At 43.1% G+C, this 24,304-nt stretch overlaps 2 protein-coding genes across 4 annotated transcripts; both read right to left on the bottom strand.

Moving 5' to 3' along the window:
- Positions 1-5,585: 5,585 nt before the first annotated feature.
- LOC102532668 (HLA class II histocompatibility antigen, DO alpha chain) lies at positions 5,586-10,346 on the bottom strand. 3 transcript variants are annotated; one of them, XR_012062241.1, is made up of 6 exons: positions 10,245-10,346; positions 8,830-9,078; positions 8,134-8,415; positions 7,919-8,054; positions 7,556-7,700; positions 5,586-7,396 (listed from the first exon to the last, which is right to left on the bottom strand). XR_012062241.1 is itself a non-coding variant. In XM_006202205.4 (5 exons), exons 1-5 carry the CDS (start codon positions 10,324-10,326, stop codon positions 7,697-7,699), a joined length of 753 nt encoding a protein of 250 aa, XP_006202267.2. In that variant the 5' UTR covers positions 10,327-10,346; the 3' UTR covers positions 5,586-7,696. The 3 variants fall into 3 exon arrangements, 2 of the variants coding, with proteins under 2 accessions (XP_006202267.2, XP_072801356.1); XM_006202205.4 differs by having other exon boundaries at positions 5,586-7,700; XM_072945255.1 differs by having other exon boundaries at positions 5,586-7,700; positions 9,025-9,078.
- A 4,324-nt stretch (positions 10,347-14,670) lies between these two features.
- Positions 14,671-23,705, bottom strand: LOC102532423 (HLA class II histocompatibility antigen, DP alpha 1 chain). The gene is given in 6 exon segments (XM_015237346.3): positions 14,671-14,732; positions 17,660-17,761; positions 17,764-17,790; positions 18,360-18,641; positions 19,024-19,269; positions 23,602-23,705. Coding segments are annotated over 6 exon segments (819 nt in total). The 5' UTR covers positions 23,702-23,705.
- Between the last annotated feature and the right edge of the window lie 599 nt (positions 23,706-24,304).

The following is a 24,304-nucleotide window of genomic DNA, read 5'->3' as shown; positions in this document are numbered from 1 at the left end:
CTTCTTTCCTTTCCTTCTTCCTTTACTATACTTCATCCCTTGAAACATGAGCCTTCACTTTTCTGACCCAGAGGTCCTTCTCTCCTTGTACATCTCCTCTACTGTGGTGTCCCCTGGTTCTTTGACACCATTGGTTCCTCACTCTAGAGTCTCTGCCCCAGCCTTCCATGAGACGGTGTTGTCCCTCATGTTACTCCTTCTTTGGTCCTCTTACTTGCACAGTATTTCTAAGCAATTTTATCCATTCCTCTGGAGACAACTGCCACTCATAAAATCTATCTCTGTCTAGACCTTGCTCCAAAGTTCCAAGTCTGTTTTTCAACTGCCTGATGCCAGTGTCCCATAGGCTTTTGACACACAGTACATGTCCAGAAAAGGTCCTATCTTTTTCCCAAACACATCCCTCTGTGAGTTACCCATTTAAATAACAAGCAACCATACAGAACTCATTAATGTGCCTTTCAAATTAAGTCCTCATAATAATCCCATGAAGCAGATAGTCATCACCCTTTTATAGATGAGGCTCAGAACCAGTAACAGTAACAGTAAATAACAGTCCTACAGTAAGTAAGTAGCAGTGACATTAATGTATCATTACTCTCCCGGACACTGGAGCCAGAGTCTGGTGCTCTGCCTAGAGTTCTCCCCCGGCTCCCCTTCTCTGTCAGCCACTGAGGCCTGCTGAGCCTTCCTCTATCACTCTGTCCTCTCAGTGCCCCCCAGGCTGGACTGTCATGACTCTCTTCTTCCTAGTTTTCTATCCATAGCCCTATTTCCAGTTAATCCACCCCCAACACTGTTGCTGCTGGAGAGATCCTTTAGAAAATAAATCTGATCGTGTCACTTATGACCCTTAAGGCTTAAACTCCTTTGCAAGGCATACAAGGCCTCTATCTAGCCTTTGTCACCTCTGTAAGGTCAGAGTCCCCATTCACCCTTTGTTGAACTCTGTGCTCAACTCAGAGCAGAAGATAGGGCCTTCCCAGATTCTCCCACAGTTTATTGCCACTGGACCTTGGCATATGCTGTTCTCTCTGCCTGGAATATGCTCTTTCCCCCATCAGCAATCCTACATAATTTCCAAGAACAACTTGTTACCTCCCTTATAAAGGCTTTTCTGACTGTCCTTTCATCCCCCATGACAGACACACACACACCTTCCAAGGGACCTCACTGAGCCTCCAACTACATACCAGTCCCTCTCGTTCAACCCCTCCCCTGTCTGCAGGCTCCAGCACGAGTGTCTAGCATTGTGGCTACACACAGATTGTCTGTGTGGCTGTTCTGCTCACCAGCCTTTTGAGGACTCTCCCAGTGGACCATCAGACTGACAACTTCCCTTTTCAGTTCACAACTTAACTTCCTTCCTCCTTAGTTTTGCCCCACCGTGCATATGTTCCAAGGCTCTTTTGTGAGCTAGGGACTGTCTCTTATTCTTTATATCCTTAACTTCCCCTGGGGAAGTGGTTTCAATATAAGCATAAATGAAGGTGAAACTTTCTCTTGGCATTTGCATCCATGCAGATGCCCCAGCACAGATCCCAAAAGGAGGTTGATCAGCCCTGCCTTAGGGCTGACAGGCCCAGAGTTGGGATTTGGACAGGATGTATCATCAAGGTAGGGTAAATGCCGGGTAAACAACCGTCCTGGTTTTGCCCAGCACTGAGGAGCTTTCCAGGACCTGGGACTGTTAGCAATTAAACTGAGACAGTCCTGGACAAATTGGGATGAGCGGTCACCTCATGAAAGGGAGACTTAATCACCACTTAGGACATATAGGGAGGTAGTGCTAATACACACTAGGTTGTATTATTGTCCAGGTCCTAAGCTTGTCACTTTATATATTCATCTCATGATTCTCACAATGTTCAACTCTTGATCGTTAGAGTCTATGATACCCACTTAACAGAAGAGAAAACAGAGATCCAGAGAGGAATATTAACTTGACCTTAATCATTGGTTCCAAAGACCATGTCTTTCTGCTCTACCATGTTGTCTCAGGGGTCCTTCAACCACCTACTTCCCTCGTGTCCTGCCCCCCCCCACCAGGCCAGTACCCCTCCCTCCCTCACTGGGGCACTAGGCCTCTCACCTCCATTGAGGCCTGCCCTCAACCTAAGGTGGCCAGGATAAGAATAGCTCCTGTAAAAGTAAGAGAGACCCATCATCCAAACTTCAAGTCATTTTGTGTCCTTGGATAGCAAGTAAATATTTATACACAATAAAATATTTCTCACGTGTTTGCCAAATGAGGACACTGCTAATTTTGTTGAGTAAGTTAATGTTTGGTGGGGAAAAAAGTAAAGTGCTCTTTTATCAGCTATAACTGTCAAACCTCAAAGTCGGTTACTATTATAGTTTCTGAGACTGAGAACATAACACTGGACAACCCATTAATACTTTCCACCTATTAAAGATATCATGATATTTGTCGTTCTCTGTTTGATTTATTTCACTTAGTATGATCATTTCTAGGTCCATCCATTTTGCTGCAAATGGCATTATTTCATTCTTTTCTATAGCTGAGTAATATTCCATTATATATACATATATATACAACATCTTTAACCAGTCAGCTGTCAATGGACACGTAGGTTGCTAAACAAATGGGACCTAATCAAACTTATAAGCTTTTACACATAAACAAACAACCATAAACAAATCAAAAAGACAACCTACAGAACAGGAGATAATATTTGCAAGGGATGTGACCAACAAGACCTTAATTTCCGAAATATACAAACAGCTCATACAGCTCAACATAAAAACAAAAAAACCAAATGTTAAAAAAAAAACAAAAACCCAAACAACCCAATCAAAAAATGAACAGAAGACCTAAGTAGACATTTCTTCAAAGAAGACATACAGATGGCTGACAGGACATGAAGATATACTCAACATCGCTAATTGTTAGAGAAATGCAAATTGAAACCACAGTGAGATGTATCACCTCACACCAGTCGGAACGGCCATCAGCAAAAAGTCTACAAATAATAAATGTTGGAGAGGGTGTGGGGAAAAGGAAACCCTCCTATACCGTTGATGGCAATGTAAATTGGTGCAGCCACTACGGGGAACAATATGGAGGTTCCTTAAAAAACTAAAAATAGAATTACCATAAGATCCAACAATCCCACTCCTGGGCATATATCTGGAAAAGATGAAAACTCTAATTCGAAAAGATACATGCACCCCAATGTTCATAATAGCACTATTTACAGTATCTTTTTAAAAGTAGTTTCTAAGATTCCACCATGCTGTAGAAAATTAATTTTTTTCACCAAGCCCAGCTAAAATGAGTTTAGCTGAAGAACAATTAGGAAGTGTGAAGACACAAAAGAAGAAATGAAATGAACTTGTTCCATAAGTATAGGTGAGGGAATTCCCAATGATGACTTTCACTGTGTGAAGAGGAACCAGGCTGAGTAAACATTATTCACCATCTGAGTGGATCCACTCAGTAAAATCACTGAGCAATATCTGAATGGTGACTATTCATACCTGCCATCCGTCCTCACCATCCCTTCAGGTTTGGCTTAGAGACTGGGACGTTTATGAATGAAGGGGCCTACGGAAACGACGGTGTAGGAGGTAGATGTGAATGAGATGGGGCTCTGATCAGGTGGACAGGTCCCTGAGGGGAAGGTAGGGGAGGGGAAATATCTTGGCTTGTAATGAGGAGGAATTTGAGAGCTGAGTGGACTACATTTCACTCTTCAGTCAGTCAGGTGTTTAAACATTTACTGGGGAGCTGTCATGTTCCGGGTGTTACGGTAAGAACTTGTACCTGGAGCAAAGCCATCTACTGCAGCCCTGAGGGAAGGAGTGAAGGACAACCTTGGAATCCAACCAGGTCTCAGGTGTGGCATCAGGGCTCCAGGGACAAGGCAGCAGGAAGTTTCCAGGGGTCAGAAATGCCAGGGGGTCCTCTCCTTGGGAGATCTGGGATTTACTCAGATTTGGAGCCTCCACATGAGGCGGAGTCAAACCACAAGATGGAGCCAAATAACATTTAGTGGCAATGACTGAAGATGGGGTGAGGAGACATGGTAGGAAGTGACTGCTTCTTTGTACAGGCTTGGTCACTCCCCAAAAGTGGAGGTTGAATGAGGAAAGAAAGCCTGGTGGGAGGGGCTCCATTCAAGGAGAGGCACCTGTCCCTCAATGGAAACGGGTAATGTGATGGAGAGGGACTGGAAATGGGTGGTATATTTAGCAAAGATGAGCAGGGAAGCTGCTGAATTTTCACCACATGAGTTGTGAATGAATGATGAGTTGGAAGCATCGATGTTTAAGATTGTGGGCAGGATGATTCCAAGGAAAGACAGTGTGGCTGTAACTTAATGAAAGAAGGAAGGGTGGAGGGAGGGGAGGTTGGAGAGCCTTGGCCAGTAAGGAATTTAGAGTATATTCTAAGTGAGAAAGAAACTCTGAACAAGGGAAGATACATAAATGATGTGGTTGGGAGAAGTAAAGTCTCTTCAGTAATTCCAGAACCTGGTCATTCTTCTACTTGTCTGTAAGAGACAGAAGGTCCAACGAAGAGGACAGGAAAATCCTGACAAGGAAGGTAAGCGGTGGTCCCAGGATGACAGCTGTCTTGTTGAGGGCAACTAGTTAAGACTGAAGCAGACAGAAGTTTCTGGACGTTTTAGCTGACCATGAAATTGACAGACTACCTGGTGTATCTGATTGCATTGTGAGGAAATTTGTGTTTCACTAATGACAGGTACAAATAAAACTAGGCCAAGAAAACAAGACAATTATTCATCCCAGGAAAAACAGAAGGTTGTCTCAGAAAGAAAGAGCAAGCACGACATCGTGCAAAAAAATCATATGAAAATGAATATACAAACGTATGTGCATGACTGGGGCATCATACTGTATGGCAGAAACCAACACACTGTAACTGACTTTCCTTCAATAAAACGAAAATTCAAAATGTTTTTTTAAAAAAAGAAAGAGCATGCACGGTTTACTCTGTGGTTTGGCTGTAAATAACCTTTACAAGGTCATAATAATATAAACACTGAACATCAACCCACAGAATTACAGTGTAACTATATTAAAGGAAGGGCATATGGAAAGGGTATACCAGTGTACAGTGAGGATAAAAAATAATCGAAATCCTCTTCTTTCATAGTGGGAAGTAAAGAGATAAGGTCTAAAGTTGAAAAATCAAGATGTAGCAAAACAGACGTTATTTAAAGACAGAAGATCAACAGCAACAGAATTAGTTGAAAACAATTGAAAGTTGTCAACTCTGGGGGCAATGACATGAATGGAGAGAGGGCTGGATATGTTTATTATCTTTAGGGTCAGAGTATAAAAATACTGAAGAGGAGGTAACTATTGAACATCTATTCTAAAAGAGATTGAAAGAAATCAGATCAAGAAGGCAGAAGGACAGTTTTTTTTTTAATGAGAAGCTATTTACTTTGATATCAGAAGGAAAAAAATGTGTGAGGACAGATATATAAACCTAAAAGGTTTGGAATTGCTCCATCTTCCTTCCAAATTGCTTCCAGTGACTTCTGGGTAATAAATGCATAGTGAAAAAAAGCACACTCCTGGTCCAAAGAAAGAACACTTTTAATGACTTTATTAAACCTTAGGACAGAGATCAAAGAAACACCTTTCCAAGGATGCATCTAGTTAAGTTTTAAGTAAAAGATCGGCAGAGATCAAGGCATGCTGGGGACAGAGCTACCTCGTGGTGTCTTCTGACAGCCTCTTCTCTTTCTGAGGACGACCCGACTCCTCACCTCAGAGGAGCCAGGCTTGTTCTGTGGGATCTCGGTCCCCTGGTCACAGTACAATGGACTGGGATGGCCACCTGCCCCACCTGCCCCAAGTCTGAGCAGCCATTTGTTTTTCCAATAATTATAAATTGTGACTAGGGGACACAGGCTCTGTGGGCGGCTAGAGCTGAGATGACATCCAAACACAAGTACTCTAGAGCTGACATGTTAGCTGAAAAGGACAGTCAGTCCACAGAGAGAACAGGACTAACCTGCAGAAGAGTCTGGAGAGCAGAGACCACATGGCCCAGAGACAGCAAGTGCGGCTGCTCTAGGTTCTGCTGGCTCTTCAGTTCTGCAGTCCGTTCCCTGCGAGGACTGGCTAAAACCCACCCTTGGGTTCTGGGTACCACTCCTGTGTCTTTATTGTAAATATCCTCTCCTTTTGTCTATAATCACATTGTAATCGGGTTTCTGTTCCTAACAAACAAAAACCTTGACTAGGACAATCCTCTCCCACTTCCATCGGAGTCCTCTTCTGGCCAATAGTTGGCCCCATCTTATTCTCTCTTGGGAAGTCCACAAAGTCCCCATAATCTCTTGATTTTTTCTTTTCCAGGATGAAATAGTCATAATTCAAAGCCCTATCTTGTCCCTTTTGACCTGTATCTTGCTCAACCTTTATGCCCAAAAGACCCGTGTTCTCCAGAAAGCCTTCCTGGACCTCTTCAGACTTCAGGGATGCCCTCTTCCAATGACCTCCAATAGCACCAGACTACATCAGTGGGCCCCAGTTACCAGACCACAGCCTGGGTCTGGGGTGGCTGTAACAGCATCATCGGAGTGGGTTAAAAATGGCAGACTCACCACTCACCCTTCTGCAAAGATTCTAATTCAGTAGATCTGAGTGAAGCCCATACTTTCTAAAAGGCTCCCCCATGATTCTTAGTGCATTCTGATTTGAAAACCACTCATCTGTACCACTTTATTTGATACTTGGCATAAACTACTTTGTTTGGTTACTTATCTGTTTGTGTGTTGAAAATTTTGTTCACGGTAACTAAAATCTTCCAGGCTACATATTTAGAGAACATTCAGGTGGATGGCTCTTAGACCCCGTCCCCCTCCTTGTACCAGACACTTGCTGATCTATTCTGTTACCCTCCTGACCCTCCTGATAGGACGGACCCCAGGCAAAGGATGTAGCCATCTTACCCCAGCTTTCGGCCTCTCTTTGTCATGCATGGGACTCTAGGGAATGTAGAAAAAAGGAGATGACATCATAGATCATACCAATGGCTTCTTCATTACAGAGTAAATCAAGAGTGGAATTTCCATGAACATTTCCTCTCCCGGTGTCCTGCAGAACTGTCATGGGTTGCGGGAAGTTACAGTGAATGGGATACTCTGCACCGCTTTCCAGGCAAATCTGAATTCAGGATGCAAATTTCACGAAGTCCATGTGAAATGGGCCATTCACAAGTAACACACAAGGGGCCCGAAATTGATGAGTCAAATGGAGCAAGACATAGCTGGACTGGCCCAAGAATGACTGCCAACCCCTAGTACCAATTGTTTATGCTCACTGGTCGTCACCGGAAATCCAGTCTTCCAGATCCTAGCATCCTCTACACCCTGAGAGAACTGGCCAAGACCTGGTAAAACGGATATGGTGCAAACACTGTTAAACATTTTACTGCTACTACAGGGCTTTGGGTAGATCAAGAAAGTGTGTGTGTGTTGGAGTTGGGAAGGGGAGCTAGTTTGTGTCCCACAAGTCCTGCCATGAGTACTGGGGCTAAAAAATAGGAAACCTGCAGGACAGAGGTTGATCCCAAAGTCAGCACAGGGGGATGCACTTGGTCGACGCAGTACTGAGCACTCAAGGGCTGTCAGAGACTTGCCAGGAAGCTGAAGACGGGGGTCCTCCAAACCCGTTTCTCTCAGAAGGGTCATTACCTAAAGTAGCAAAAATCATATGACCAAGCTTTTCAAGGTCAGAATTCCAGGATGCCATCTCTGTCCACCTCCCCAAAACCTGACCCCTTCACCTCACCTCTGCGCTTCCATTCCCTGCCCACCCCTTGTCCCCAACCCTATTCCTCCACACAGAATCCTCCACCCTCATCCTACACAGTCATCTACTTTCCTCCCCCAGACTCTTGAGGCCTCTGCACCTGGGGGCTCTGGACAAGCGTGAGCCTGTGATGATGAGGACGATGCCCACCAGGAAGCCCACCAGGCCGAGGGCCAGGCCGAGGGCACAGACCAGCGTCCCTGTGGTGTCTGGCAGCGGGGTAGGCATCTGGGGCTCTGGGAGAGAAAGGAAGGGTCAGGGGGGACAGCAAAGGGATTCGCGAGTGAAGGACATGCAGGGGAGGGGGCTCCATACCCCAGTGCTTAAAGAGCGGCTTGTCCAGGCCCCAGTGCTCCACCCTGCAGTCGTAGAAGTCGTCTGCCGAGGGCACAAAGGTCAGGTAGTGGAACTTGCGAAACAAATGGTCAGGCTGGGCATAGAAGCTGGTCTGGGCCACGCCCTCAGTGACCGTCTGACCATTGCGCAGCCAGGTGATATTGATCACAGGGGGGAAGATGTTGTCGACGATGCAGATGAGGACGTTGGGCTGGCCCAGCTCCACTCGCGACTTGGGGAGTATGGTCACTCTTGGAGGCACTAGGAGGAACAAGGTCCTGAATCCCAAGGCTGATCCCTGCAGGGCTGGGATCAAGGGATGCTCCCTCCTATTTAGCCTCCTCCGGGCAGGGGATGCTCTGCATTGCTGACTGCTGGGGCAGGAACCAGGAGGACAGAGGGAGAGGAGACTGAGGAGGGCAGTGGGGGCACCTGTATCTGACAGGTCCCTGAGGGGGGGTCCAGGTAGAGGCAGGGGGTCATTCCTCAAGGGGAAGAGGCTGCTGAAGGAATCTGGGAGAATCTAGAACCTCCTGGGAAAGAAAGGGGCTGAGCACAACAGTCACAGATTCTAAGAGTGGTGCCTCATGGCCAATAGAGGCCTGGGAGGTGGGGAAGAGGCTGCCCTGGGCCTCCCCTACTCCTGGGGCAGGGAGCAGAGGAAGGGCCCAGTACCATTGGTGGCTCTGGTGCGGTTGGAACGCTCCACCAAGACATCCAGATGGGCTTTGATCATGGCGATGCTGGCCAGCCCGCTCTGCGGGTCAAAGTAGGCGAAGTTGCCAAATTCAGGCAGACGCCACACAGCCTCCCTCTTCTTCAGGTCCACAGAGAATAGCTGTTCCCCATCGAAATCGTAAGTGAACTGACCCGAGGCATCATAGGACTGGTAGAACGCTGGTCCATAGGAGCCCATGTGGTCAGCTGTATTGGGTGAGTTCAGGGTCAGGGAGAGGAAAGAAAATGCATCAATCTCATGACATGTGATGTGTCTCTGAGCTGTGCCCCATCCTGGGTTCTGTGCGGAGGCAGAGACCTGTTCTGACGCTGAGTAGAAGGATTGCTGGGGCGTGGAAAGGAGAGGCTGCAGAGAAACGGGCCCACCACACTGGCCAGCACAGAGACATGGGCGCAGGCTGGTAGACTGGGTTGGGAAGAGGAGAGGCTGCTTAAAGTCATGCTTGGGATGCGCAGAGTTAAATCCTGGCTATGATCATCTGCTCCAGCTGTGCTGTCTGGTCCTGTGTGTGAAATGAAGTTTGGAGGGGTAGGATGAGGAGAAAATAAAGACGGCTAGGAGCAAAGTGGAGCTTTGGGCACAGAGATGCGGTGGAGGTGGGTGTGAGGGAAAACAGGTGATAGCCGGCAGGTGTAAAAATTAAGGTTTGTGACACAGAGACTAAAGGGATAGAAAAAATCAGCCCCAGGTCTTGCAGAGAGCAATGGAAGAAGAGTCAGAAGTTCAAATTTCATGTTCCAACTCTTCTGTCTCAGAGCATTATGATTAAATGTCTTTTCCCCTAACAGAGGCTCAGTTTTCTAGAAATTAAAGGTTAAGTGTTCATTGATAAGATTCCTTTATAACTCTATGTAATTATTTGTTCAATAGTCTTTGATGGCCTACCATGTGCCCAGCACACTACCAGGCCCCAAGGAAATACAGACGAGCCAGCTGTGGACCCCTCATCCAAGGAGCTCACGTCTGGAGCAGGAGAAAGACAGATAAACATCCACCTATCGACACGGGGAGAAAGATGGCCATGGAACCAGACTAGAATGGACAAGCTCCAAGTCAGGAAGTGGTAGAGAAATCGGGGTGCTGGGCGGCAGTACAATGGAGGTTTGGGTCTCAGAAAGGAGGGAGGAATGAGGAGGTACCTGAAACTGACACTGCTGTGGCTGGACTGCGCTGCATCTGTATTTTGGGTCCAGGACAGACAAATCAAGGTGAGAGGGCTGGGGGATCTCTTGGTAAGGGAAGTTGCCCATAAACCAGAAGAGAGGAACAGTTCGTGCTCTGTGCTGTCTCAGCTGGCACGTAACCCAACACCCTCAAGCTCCGCTCCTCACCCAGCAGCCTCAGCACTCACCCTTGATGGCCCCGGCTGCCTGGGGCCTCAGGAGGGTCATCAAGGTGTGGAGTCCCAGGACCAGCCCCCCACTGAGGACCATTGCCCTCTGTCTTGGTCGGTGTAGGGGTAAAGGAAGAAGGCAGAAGTAAAGAGGAAGAAAACAGATCCTAGGCTGGGGGAGACCCCTGCTGTATTCAGCCAATCAGAGAAATTCTCTGAGTTAGGGTAGCTGTTGCTGAGTAGAGAAGCAGAGTAAAGAGCCTGAGTGAGAAGATGGAAGCATTTGCCAGGTCTACATGCAACATGGAGGCTTGGTCCACAGGAAAGTCAAAAGGGATGGGAAGGGCTTAGATCAACTGTTACTACCTCCTCCAAGAAGGGACCCTCTGAAGGGAGAGGTGGAACCATCAGAGCCCTGCGCAGCTGGGCTCAAACAAATCCTCTATCTTGATCCGTGGTGTAGAGGATCCTATTCCCCTTTAAGTTTCTGTGGACAAATTTGGAATTAAAAAATAAAATCAATTTGACCAAGAAACTTTAAAGGGAAATACTGGATACAGTGTAGGAAAAAAATCCTTTATTTTTGTTTTTTCATTTTTTAAATTGAACTACAGTCACTTATAATGTGTCAAGTTCTGGTGTACAGCACAGCGTCCTAGTCATGCATATATATATACATATGTTCACTTTCCTATTATTTTTAATTAAATGTTATTACAAGATATTTATATAGTTCCCTGAGCTATACAGAATAAAATTTTTTTTAATCTAGGGAAAAAAATCCTTTAAACCTTTAAATCACAAAATATATAGGGATTTTTTTAATGTATACAGTTTTTTTGTTAACTTTTAATCTAATTGCATTATAATCCAAGAATCTTATCACTATGATGCATCTTATAAATTTATTGAGGGGGGAGGGTATAGCTCAGTGGTAAAGTATGTGCTTAGCATGTCTGAGGCTCTAGGTTCAATCCCCAGTGCCTCCATTAAAAAAAAGAAAAAGAGGAAGAAACAAAGAAACTTACTGAGACTTGCCTTATGGCTTGGAATATGGTCAGTATTTGTCAGTGTTTCTCAAGTGCTCTAACTGGATGCAGAATTTTATATATGTTATCAGATCAAAAGTGTTAATTTTGTTGTTCTATCATACCTTTATTTTTGGATTGACCTAGAAAAAAAATAGTGTATTTAAATATCCAACTGTAGCTGTAGATTTTTGTATTTGTTTCCATTTTTTAAAGCGTTTCTGCCCTCTTTATGTTCAGACTCTTAGGTGCTTACTTCTGGAAGTATCATAGTCTCAGTGAAATGAGCTTTTTCCCAGTTTGTACTGACAGTCTTTCTGTCTTCAAGTCTGTTCTGTCTGACATGAACATACTACACAGCTTTCTTTTTGTTCATATTCATTTGATATCTTTTTATATCTTTTTATTTTTTTTGACTCTCTGCACTGATGCTTTAGATGTAGCTTTTGTAAGTATCAGAAGAATAGATTTTGGTTTCGATTCAGACTGACCGTCTGTCTTCTAGTTGGTGGTTCAATCCACATATTAGTCAAAGTGGAACAAACTTGCTTCTGCAACAAACACCGAAACTTCTGTGGTTTAAAAAACAGGTTTATTTTTTCTATCCATGTGCAGTTCAAAGAAGTTTAGACACTCTCTGCAGCTCTTCTCAAAAACTGCCTCGTGAATCCAGTCTGGCTTCATCTTGCATCTCCACTTTTATAAAGAACTTTGCTTCCAGCTTTGCAGACAGGAGGGAGCCTCTGGAAGGAACACCTGTTCTTATGGCTTTAGACTGGAAACCACATGCCATTTCTACTCATATTCCATTGGCAAGAATTAAACTATGACCCTGCCTAGGTGCAAAGGGGCTGGAAATATGTAGTTAGGCTGTGTATTCAGAAAAATGTAATGGTTTGGTGAGAGCATGGCACTATCTTTGCCCCATCTCAGAGCTATATTTATTGTGATTATTGATGCATTTGTTGGACTTGTTTCTAACATCTTATTTATTTCAATCGTTCTGGGGTTTTTTCCTTTTTTACTCTCCATCATCTTTTTTTAGAAAAAAATTGTTGCCTGTACCTTTCCCTCTAATCAGATAAGGACCTTAGCATGCTTTCAAATACATTCAAATACTTCTCCTTAACCAACCTTACTCCCCACACATTTTTAGCACCTCCTGAAAATTTTTCATATTGGAATACTTCCTCCAAAAGTGTTTCAAATGTGATTATTTCTGTGGCAAACCTTCTGAAGATCTGTATGCTAGAGAACATTTTTATTATACCATCACTTTTTAATAACATTTAGCTAATGTATGAAATTCTAAGTTTGAAGTTTTTTTTCTCTTTAATATTTTAAATAATATCATCCCAATGTCTTTTTGCATCCAGTGTTGACACTAGGAAATCTGATGTCAGTCTTTCCAAAATCTTTTAGAATTTTCTCATTGTCTGATATTTTAAAATTTCATTATATTGTATCTAAAATAGGTTTCTCCTTATCTTACTGTAGGACAGAATGGATCCTCTTTATCTTTTAATTCTGAGAATTCATCTCTTTTATTTCTGTAACTCTTTTCTCCTATTTTTGTCTTTATGGCACTCATATGGCATTTCTCCACCTCTTTTGACTCTTCTCTATTTTCAAATTCTTTTTTTTTAATTGAAGTATAGTTGATTTATAATGTTATGTTAGTTTTTGGTGTACAGCATAGTGATTCAGTTATACATATATATTCTTTCTCATTATGGGTTATTATAAGCTATTAAATATAGTTCCCTGGACTATACACTAGGCCCTTGTTGTTTATCAATTTTATATATAATAGTTTGAATCTGCTAATCCCAAACACCTAATTTATCCCTCTCTCCCTTTTCCCCTTTGGTAACTATCGTTTGTTTTCTATGTCTGTGAGTCTGTTTCTGTTTTCTATTTTCAGTTTCTTTATCCTTCCATCTTTTATTCTAGGAGGGTCCTTCAGTCTAGCTTACTAATGTGTTTTTAGCTGTATCTCTCCCACTATTTATTTCCATTAATGTGGTTTTTATTTTGACTATTATATCTTTTTACACCTAGAACTTCTATATAGTTTTCCTTATAGTCCCTAGTGTTTTTTTCAATAATAGCTTTTTTGTAAATGAATTTTTCATGTTCCTTTTAAGTGGCTAGTCTGTATTTACTTACACTTCTTATTTTAAGTACATATATGGGCCTGTTTGTTGTTTTTCTTTGGAGATGGTGGTACTCCCTAAAGGGAGGGAGTTATTATCTTGGTTTGTGAATCAGGGTGGGGCCAGAGGGGAAACGAGAAACAGGAAATGGCTCCTCCTCCAGCTGCCCCTTATACACGATGTAATAGTATGACTTCGAGGTTCCTGCATCAAATCCTCATTGCAACTCTTAATTTTTAGTTCCAGTTCACCACCAAGACCATATGTAATAGAATGGTGAAATAGTTTATGTTAACATTCCCCAAACTGAGACAGACACTCATCCGTGTCCCCATACTTTGCTCTGCACCCTGTGAGAGAGATATGACCTTAATCCACAATTGGGATTCAACCAATTAAACCAGCTAACACACTGGGGTCTCCCAAGGTGGTTTCAGATGCCCCTGAAAGAAGCTGGGAGGAATAAAGTAAAGCCTGGCAGGGTGGGGCGGGGACATCAGCGGACTAGTGGATACAGTACAATATGATGTGCTATAAAGGAAGACACTGAGTCACTAAGGGCTTAACGACTTTACTATGGGGAACTCCTGCAAAACAGTAGGTCTGCTGGAAGAGGAGTCTTGTCTGCTACTTAGTAAAGGAGAAGAGCCCTGGAGGTTTAGAAGTGGCGAGAATTCTGGGTGAAATAAAAGGGGGGGTCAAGCTGGGTGAGCAGCAGCATGAAGATGATGTGAGGGCTCATTCCGAGGAAATCAGCCCCATGGTGAACAGCAACCATCCTTGTTCCCACGGCCCCGTGCTATCGGCTAGAGAAGGACCCAGGGCGGAGCGAACGTTCCCTAGACCTACCTCCTGGCAGGACACAAATGCAGTATCTGCACCCACATCACAGGCCCAGGATATGTGCTCCCAGGGACTTAAAAATATGGAGAGTGGGGAAAGGCTCTCGCGTTGCCAAGACAGCACCAGGGATGTCTAGCTCTGACACACAGGTATCTGTTGGTCTCTGGGATTTCTCAGGAAGGATGCTGTTTAGGGAGAAGTTCCAGAGGAGACCGAGGCTTGTAGACCATTCAATGTGGGGCCACCTTGTCACCATACTTCAAATTGGATATATATTAAGTGCTTTCTGTGCCAGGCCCTTTGCAAGGTGCTAAGTGTGACTAGACTCATAGACAGGCAGGAGTTGGCAGGCGATGGGTCTCTGTGGACATTAATCACTGGTGCTGAGGAGCACAGAGATTCAAAGAGACTGGAGCTTTAAAGCAGATCTGACGCTGGGGACTCCCCTGTGTCCTCTTCCGTTGAGGAAAGGTTGTCACCTGCAGTAGGACAGACAGTGTGGTTAGGACTCCCAGTTTAGAATTGCATCCTTCCTCCCTCTACAACTGAGCCCTTCAGTTTCTTCCCTCACAAGCCCCTAAGAAGAAGGTGGTCTTTCCAATAGATGTTGCCCCTGGATGAGAATCAGTGAGCCGTCAAGAGGTACCTAAGGAGATGTCATTTCACTCTCTCCAACATGCCACAGACTGCACTTTCTGAAACACCAGAGAGGCCCAACAAGGAGGTGATGGAAGTTGAAGGAAGTGGAAGTTGGGCACAGTGTATGAAGCTGCTCTTTAAACGGCCCCCAAAACCATTTAATACCAGGCCCGGGGGATACTTATCTCAGGTAACAGCCAATGAACCTCCATCACTATTAACTATTTCATCCCTCCTGAAATTTCTGCTCCCTTGACTTATGTGATGAAATATTTTTCTAGTTCTCCTGCCTCTCTGCTTCTTCAAAGTCTCTTTAAGCACCTCTCTTTTGTATAGTAAGAGTAAGAGAGGCAGTGCTGATGTAACGTATCCCCTGAGATCTAGTTTTTGTTCATGCTACACGCCCAGTGTGAGTCAGCGGGGTAGCCCCGCTGATCAGAGTTACTCAGGGAGCCAGAAAGACCTCCATCTTGACATGTGCTCCCCTAATCTCTCAGCTGGGGGAAGGGAACCTGGTGAATGATACACTGACTCTTAATAAGCCCTCCTGGAAACTTAACATTTATTAAGCCGTGAAGGAAGCCTTAATGTGTTCAAATTAATATCATCTAGGCTTTGTTCTTTGGCTATGATGCAACTGAATTCTAAATCAATTAAAAGGGATAAATAAATGAATTCCATATACCTTAAACATGCAATTAATAACCATGGGAATGAAAATATAAATGATGGAAGACTTAGTACTCCATGAAAACTTGTATATCAAAAGTAGTGCCTAAAAGGACACATCTAGGTTTAAAATAAATTTATTAGGAAAAGGAAGCCTGAAAGAAAATGAACCAATAATTTCCAGTAAGAGAATGGCAAATTAGAAAAACTGCAAAAGCAAAAAAAAAAAAAAAGAGAGAGCATATAAATAATAAAGACAGGGAAAGAATTCAATGAAATAGAAAACAAAAAATAAGTAAGATAAACAAATCAAATTTTGATTTAATAAGAAGTTTAAAGAAGCTAATAGACCTCTGGCAAGACTGTTAAGGAAAATAGAGGAGATTCAGAATGAAAAGGGGGAAATAATTATATACACAGATATTTTAAAATGAAAAAACATGTTATAATCAACTCTATGCCAATAAGTCTGAAATTTTAGAAAAGATGGATAAATTTCTAGAAAGATATGAAGGTCGAAACTACAGGAAGAAAGGGAAAACTGAAGTAGAGAAACGAACATCAATATTGAATTCAGAACCAAAGAACAACTTTCCAAAGGCTGCTGTCTGATAACATTGTAGCTGGGTGATTCCAACCACATTTCAAAAACAAATCGTTCCTCTCTTATGTAAAGCATAGAAAGTAGAAAGGAGCAAGTTTTCCAAATCATTTTGTAAGGCTGGTGCATCTTTTTTCCAGAGACAACTAAGGACATGTCACCGAACCCAGAAGTGCGTTACAAATATAATACATTTTGATCAAATAAGATCTATCCTAGTAGAGTGGAAGTGCCTGACGGTTAGCTTTCTGGATTGTGATGTAAGTGCCTGACGTTAAGCTTTTGATTGCTAAGACGTTCACTTCAAAGCATCCATCTCAAAAACAATTGCCGTTTACACAACCACAGAAAGAGCCCGGCCTTCAGAAGGCCCTGGGGGACCTGCGTAACTGATCACTTGAGTGACCTTGCTTTTCCCTTCTCATGCTTTAATTCCTGCTCTATTGTTTTAAATTCACCAATAAAGAATGAATCTGTGAAACCCTAGGCACCCCACCCACAGAACCCCAGGCTCCCCACCTTTCCCTCTAGGACTTGTCAGTAACATCTTGCTTTTTTTTTTTTTCAAAGTTCTCTGATGTTTGTTGCTGTGGTGCCTCTTGCAATCATAATAACCACCAGAAGGGCCATTCCAGCCAGAATATTGGCTCTGGTGGGAGAAATGTCTGTGGGGGGTCCCCATAACTCATGCCTAAGTGAGTGCTCGGGGCGGGGGGGGGGCATTCCTAGCCCACAGCATCACTGTCGATAGGCTGAGACCAACACAAAACACCTAGGAATGAAATGACTGTTCAATATCAGAAAATCCATAACATGACCCCCAAACCAATAAACCAAAAAATAAAATTTATATTAATTTCAGGTGAATTTAACTCAGAAATGCAAAAACTGAATTTGATCAATTTCACCACATGGTAAAGATTATAAGCCAAAAATCTATAGCAAATATATTAGATGTATTCCCTTTGGGATTATGCAAAATGTAGGATGTCCTTTATTATTTCAAATGTTTAACTAATGTTGGAGACATCACTATGAGAAAAGAGGAAAAGCAAGGCTGTGAAGATGGTCCAGGAGAGACACAATGGCTGCAGAGGCTATACCTGATGTACCGGATAAGACCGCAGCGTCTGGAGCCCCAGTGCCTGGGTTCAAATCCAGACTCTACACGTTTTAAGCCATGTGATCTTGGACGGATTCCTTCATCTCTCCTTGTGTCTGTTTCTCCCTAGGGGGAAATAATAGCACCAACCTCCAAACGTAAATAAGCGAATACATACAAATCATGTAGACCAGTGCATGGTACGCAGCGAGCAACCCAGCTGATGTTACTGACCACTATATTTATTACTGTTTTCATCTAGTTCAGTGGCTCTAAAATATAAAGTGCTCAAAGAACCCCTGTGGAAGTGTTTCTCCTTCCCATCCACCACTCGTAACATGCTGCCCCCTCTTCTCCACCATGTCCCTAACAGCCCCACCCCTGGGATGACTCACAGGGGACGCTCTCGGATAACCTGGTCTTCAGGACAACGGTGCCGGTGATGATGCCCACCAGGCCCACCGCCAAGCCCAGCGTGCAGACCACGGTCTCCATCTCTCAGGCACCTGGATCGGCTCCTGGGCCTCTGGGGCACAAAAGAAGATGGAATCAGGAAGCGCAGAGAATGTGGGGATGTGAAGGCTTAGAACCCACGAAGTGGTGAAGTTTGAATAAAATGATGATAAAACATGGGATTAAGGAAGCAGGTGCTGAGGGATGGCTCCGGGAAATAAAGGTGGTGTCAGGACGGTGATGGCAAAGGTAGGGGTGGGGGGCATCCACATTAAAAAGAATAAAATTTTGCCATTTGTAGCAACATGGGTGGACTTGGAGGGCATTAGGCTAAGTGAAAAAAGTCAGACAGAGAAAGACAAATACTGTATGATATCACTTATATGTGGAATCTAAAAAATACAACAAATTAATGAATATAACAAAAAAGAAGCAGACCCACAGACACAGAGAACAAACTGGTGTTTACCAGTGGGAAGCAGGGAGGGGTCATACAGGAGTGGGGGAGTGGGAAGTACGAACTGCTGGGTGTACTGTTCAACACGGGGAAGAGAGCCACTATTTCGTAATAACTGTAAATGAAAAGTAACCTTTAAAAATTGTATAAAATAAAAAGAATTTTAACAGTGGGGGCGTCCATACCCCAGTGCTTGAGGAGCGGCTGGTCCAGCCCCCAGTGCTCCACCCTGCAGTCATAGACGTCCTCGGCGGTGGGAAGGAAGGTCAGATAGTGGAACTGGTGGAATCTAAATTCTGTGCTGGGCAGGAAGATGGTCTCAGCCACACCCTCGGTGACCGCCTGCCCATTGCGCAGCCACATGACGTTGAGCACCGGCGGGAAGAACTTGTCCACGTGGCAGATGAGGGTGTTGGGCTGGCCCAGCTCCACAGGCTCCTTGGGAAACATGGTCACCTCAGGGGGCTCTGAGAGGGAATGCAACCTGGTGAGTCTACTGCCTTTGGCTGAATTGCAAAGGACCCTCCACCCCAGGCCTTATATTCTCCAGATTAGGGCCTTCCTCTCTCAGGCCCACCTTTCCCCTCAACCCCAACCAAGGGCTCCCAGTTCAGAGTCACAGCTTCTCATGCCCCTGACCTGGCCTCCCTCAGCCCAATCTTTATCTTGAATAAGAAGAAAATGCCTCTTCTGATGACCTAAGTACCCAACTTGTGGATCAAATACTACTCAGTTATGGGGAGGGCATCACTCATGAGTGTGTATCAGGGTCCCCCATTCTCTGTGTGTAGAGGGGCTCTCCCGTCCCTGCAGTTTGACTGTAGAGGAGTGGACAAGAGTGAGCAGTACCGGATGTGGCCCTGGTGTGGTTGGAGCGTTGGATCATGGTGTTCAGGTTCTTCCTTGCCATGACGATGTCAGCAATGCCCCTCTGAGCATCATAGTCAAAGGCATGAATAAACTCTGGCAGGTGCCAGACAGTTTCCTTCTTATCCAGGTCCACGTAGAACTGCTCATCTTCATCAAATTCAAACATGTACTCCTCAGAAGGTTTGTGTGTCTGGACAAACTCGGCGTACATTGACACATGGTCCACTGCATGAAGAGAAAGAAAGGAGGCTGGAGAATGGGTGAACACATAGGGCAGTGAACAGAATACAGGAAGCAGGTAGGTAAAGGGAGGGTTATTAGGATCACGAAGGAATAACACAGAAAATGAGAAATGCAAAATGAAAGTAAGGAGAAGAAAGAAATCGGAGGAAACAAGGAGAGAAATGACTTATTGGGAATTCATACCAAGGGAGAAAGGGGGTAGGAAGGGATAAATTGGGAATTCAAGATTTGCAGATACTACTGTATATAAAATAGATAAACAACAAGTTTATACTGTGTAGTACAGGGATCCATATTCAATATCTTGTAGTAACCTACAATAAAAAAGAGTATGAAAACGAATATATTTATGTAAATGTATGACTGAAGTGTTACACTGTACACCAGAAATTGACACAACATTGTAAACTGACTATACTCCAATGTGGAAAAAAAAAAGAATATGAAAAGGAAAAAAATTCAGGGGTTTCCCTTGTCCCTGAAGAGTTAAGCATCCATCACTCCAGTATGATGGTAATGTTGAACACAATAATAAGAATATTTATTGAGGACTTACTATGTGCATAATTTATTCATTGAATTTTCACACCCGCAGGTAAAGCTTTATTTTGCGTATTCAGTAACTGACCACAGAGATGAGATAACTGTCCCAAGATAACACAACTCCTTATAGAAGCAATATTGACTTGTCCTCCGCTTCCAGTCCCACAAGATTTCAGAATCCTTACAGGACCAGACATCATATTAGTGATAAAGCTATAGAGCAGGGTGGGGAAGAGGAGAGAGTAGAGTAAAAATCTTTCAGAGTAGAAAATGTTTTAAATAGTGAAAGAAATAAAACATATTGGTTCTTTTCATAAACTTCAAGTTACTTTCTTAGCTCCAGGGTAAAAATGGTTGGTTGTGTAATTTTGTCCACAGAACTTTCATGTTAGGCATAACAAATCTAAAAGTGTCATCGTCATTCACACATTCACAAATTTTCTTGCTGAATTTATGTGTTAAAGTGTGATTTCTGTTGGAAATCAAAGTTGCTGCATTTAAAATACCCATGGGATAGTATCTTAATTTTAACTGGTGTGTAAGAAGCAGCAAAAGGTTGACAACAAAGAAAAGTCTATTGGCATTACAGGGAATCAATAGAAATGAGAATTTGGGGTGGAGAAAGGCAGAGGTACTAAGGTGAAACGACACTGCAGGGTTCATTGGTCTAACTCTCTAATTAAAGATTTGCCCTGGAAGCTCCCGACACGTGGAGAATCAGTCCTCTCCTTCAATGCTTCTGGTGACAGAATCCATTGACACGCATGAGTACGTGCAGATTTCCATTGATTTTAGTGATCAGAGAATCACTCACCCACAGAAAGAAAAAAGAGAAAAAAGAAAGAACAAGCTGGGCTCCACAGATGTAGTTTGTTCACCTTGGGAGAATTCATTTTCATCATTTTCACAAATTCTTTTTTTTCATTATACAACTATGCATATTTTATGGTTAACAAAATATGCAATATATGCCTGTAAATATTCTTCTGGGGTTTTCCAAGCATCTTATTCATGATAGTTACCATTTGGGTGATTATGGTGCTGTCTAAAATTAAGCACAATAATCAAAATATCCCTTATGTATTCACATAATGGTTTATAATTTAATGGATTTTCCAACTTCTGCCTCCTTAATTCTGTACACTGGATTCTTCCTCTATATTCTTCTATCCAAATTCAAACCATCACCTAAAACACACTGCAAATGTTTCTTCCTTCAAGCTCAGGGCAATCCTACCTGCATTGAATTCCTATGCTTAATCACTATTTATTTAATAATTGGATAAATTACCTCATATTCACAAATTCTTAAAGATAAAGATCTGGGCATTTTTAAGTAAATTATACTCTTACACATGTTACTTTTCATTCTGCCAAAAAAAACATGTACTATAAACCTTTAATCTTCAAGCTCTAAAGATATAACTCAGAAGACGAGGGTTTTGGTTTCAAGCTGCTTGGACTCCAAAGAATGAGAAAGACGAAGAAAAGATCACTGCTGAGTTATCACAAGGTATACACAAGATCCTACAAGGGAGCCAAAGGGGATATTAAAATCAAAATGAGTGGGGAGGGTATAGCTCAGTGGTAGAGTATGTGCTTAGCAAGCACAAGGTCCTGGACTCAATTCTCAGTAGCTCTATTTAAAAATAAATAAAATTTTAAAATAAATAAACCCAATTACCTACCCCCACAAAAAAGTTTTAAAAAATAAAATCAAAATGAGATTTAAGTAAGGTTTCCCAAAGATGAGATTTACCTGACGTTAGCAAAGCAGAGGAAGGGGGAAATGGCATTTTTAGCCAGAGAAGTAGGCTCAGGCGGAGAGAGACATAAAAATGCATGGAGAACTGCATGTCCTTCGGTATGGCTGGAGCTAAGAGGGAAATGTGGAGGGGGCTGTATTGTGCTCTGCCTCGTGTGCTAATTGGAGGTATTTGAATTGTATCCCACAGCCCATGGGAATTCTTGGAAGAACTTGAGAGTAACATGATCATATCCGTACTGGAAGGTGGCAACAGCAGGGAAGAGGGATTGGAGGAGGCTGGTTTGAAAGCAAGACCAGGAGGCTCTTGGGCAATCAGGTGAGAAGGGATGAGGGTGCAGATGAGGCAGTAACGCGGAGGGCAAGGAGACAAACGGGTGTGTTTGAATGGCAGTAAAGAGATGCGAGCCACAGGTATCAGTGGGTAGAAGTAAGGACATGAAGGAATCCAGAATGAGCAGGCAATGTGGAGAACTGTGGCATCAGTGACTGAGAAGGTAGAGAAGGATAAAGAAGTGAGCGAGAGAAAATAAAATGTGCTGCTGTTAGAAACATGCTGGGGTTAAATTTCTGGGAGACAAAGTGTAGTTGATGCGAGGGCGGATGAAATAAGTAAATGGGTCTCAAGTTAGACGGTCCAGTAACATGGACCAGGAATCCTCGTGGCAAGTGAACTTAAAAGTTTGGATTAGATAACTCAAGAGAAGTGTATAAAGTCATAATAGCAGGGTCTGAATGTGTAGTCCTGCATCCTGGCAAACACGGACATTTAAGAAGAGGCTGAAAAGCAAGACATGGAAACAACCTAAATGTCCATCAATAGATGACTAGATAAAGAAGTTGTGGTGTATTTATACAATGGAATGTAAAAAAGAATTAAATAATGCCATTTGCAGCAACATGGATGGACCTGGAGATCATCATTCTAAATGAAGTAAGCCAGAAAGAGAAAGAAAAATACCATATTATATCATTTATATGTGGAATCTAAAAAAAAGAAAAAGACAAAAATGAACTAATTTACAAAACAGAAACAGACTAACAGACATAGAAAACAAACTTATGATTATCAGGGGAGAAAGGGGTTCAGAAGGGATAAATTCGGAGTTTGAGATTTGCAGATACTAATTACTACATATAAAATAGATAAACAAGTTTCTACTGTATAGCACAAGGAACCATATTAAATATCTTGCAGCAGCCTACAATGAGAAAGAATATGAAAAGGAATATATGTATGTGTATGTATGACTGAAACTTTATGCTGTACACCAGAAATTGACACAACATTGACAACGGACTATACTTCAATAAAAAACTTAAAATTAAATAAAATAAAAAGAGACTGAAAAGGAGAAGACTAAAGAATAGGAAGAAAACAAGGAGGAAGTATGCTTCTAAGACAAGGAATAAGAAGGAAATTTCAGGAAGGAGGAAGCAGTCACATCACAAACATCACTAATAACACAAGTAAGACACACATGGAGAGGTGATGGTGGGTTTGGGTTGGCTGGAGACCATTAGCGGCCCCACTGAGAGCAGCATCAGAGATCGGGAAAACAAAGGGGAGAATGCAGTTGGTTGAGGACTGAGTGAACCAGGAAAAAGTCAAAAACAAACATCGCAGACTCCCATTTCAAAATGTCTACCTCTGAAATGTAAGAGAGACAGAGAATCTTGGGAAGAGGAGGTACCAGGGCTCTTCACTCATCAGTGATATGACGGGGGATCATGAGACATTTATTAACCTCTTTGCATCTCAGTCTTTCCAGTTCTAAAACGGAAGCCTTCCTGAAAAGTCTGTTGTGAAAACGAAGAGGAGATTTGGCACTTGCAGGTGTTTATCAATAAACAGCAGCTACTATGTTGTGGACTGAAAGGAAGAAGATGACCTCACAAAAGAGGGGAAAGAATAGAGAAGAGAAACGGGACAGAAAACAGCACCTGTGGGTTGCAAAACGTGCTGCCGTCACCCCCACCCCCCACCCCGCCCCCTGAGTACTCACCCTGGAAGGCGCCAGCTCCGTGGGGACTGAGCAGGGCAGCCAGGGTGAGGGCTTGAAGGATCATGACTCTGGTCTGGCTCCCTGTGTCTTCAAGGTGCATCTGCAGTGACAGACAGTGAGGAGAAAATGAGGCAAGGCAAGGAGGAGCTCTGAATCCGGGACTTATTTCTCTACCCCTGTGGAGGGAGAAGTGGGTGGAATGAAACAGCTTGATGAGGCTCAGCCAACCAGAAAACATCGGAAGGGGCATCTCCGTGGCTGGGAAAGAAAATGCTAGAACAGTGTCAGGACCAACACTGCCCAGAAAGCCCCAGCCTATGCGGGACTGGGGACAGGAGGAGGAAACTAAAATGGAGATATTATAATCGCCTTCCTCTTAGTGATGTTGTTTGGAAATAGGCTATTGAAGTTGATCCTTGAATACTTTTTATTTGTAATAACTTACGTGAATGGACATTTTCAAAATTTCATGTTGATTCTTAGTTTCATATAGGAATTCGTTTGACTGTTATCAAATGATATTATATTTACCATTTTACACCTTTGATCATCTTAGAGGAATCCTTTGGTGTTTCCAGACATACACACAGAAGGCAAACAATATTTAATTGTTCACTTCTAATTATTACTCTTTTTATTTCTTCTTCATAGAAGAATGTGGTGATATAAGGCATTTTTATTTAAATCTTATTCTTAAGAACAA

This window comes from Vicugna pacos, chromosome 20 (genome assembly GCF_048564905.1).
Source record: "Vicugna pacos chromosome 20, VicPac4, whole genome shotgun sequence".
Classification (NCBI taxonomy): domain Eukaryota; kingdom Metazoa; phylum Chordata; class Mammalia; order Artiodactyla; family Camelidae; genus Vicugna; species Vicugna pacos.
The sequence above is the reverse complement of the archived record's forward strand: the minus strand, read 5'-3'. Positions and strand labels throughout refer to the sequence as shown.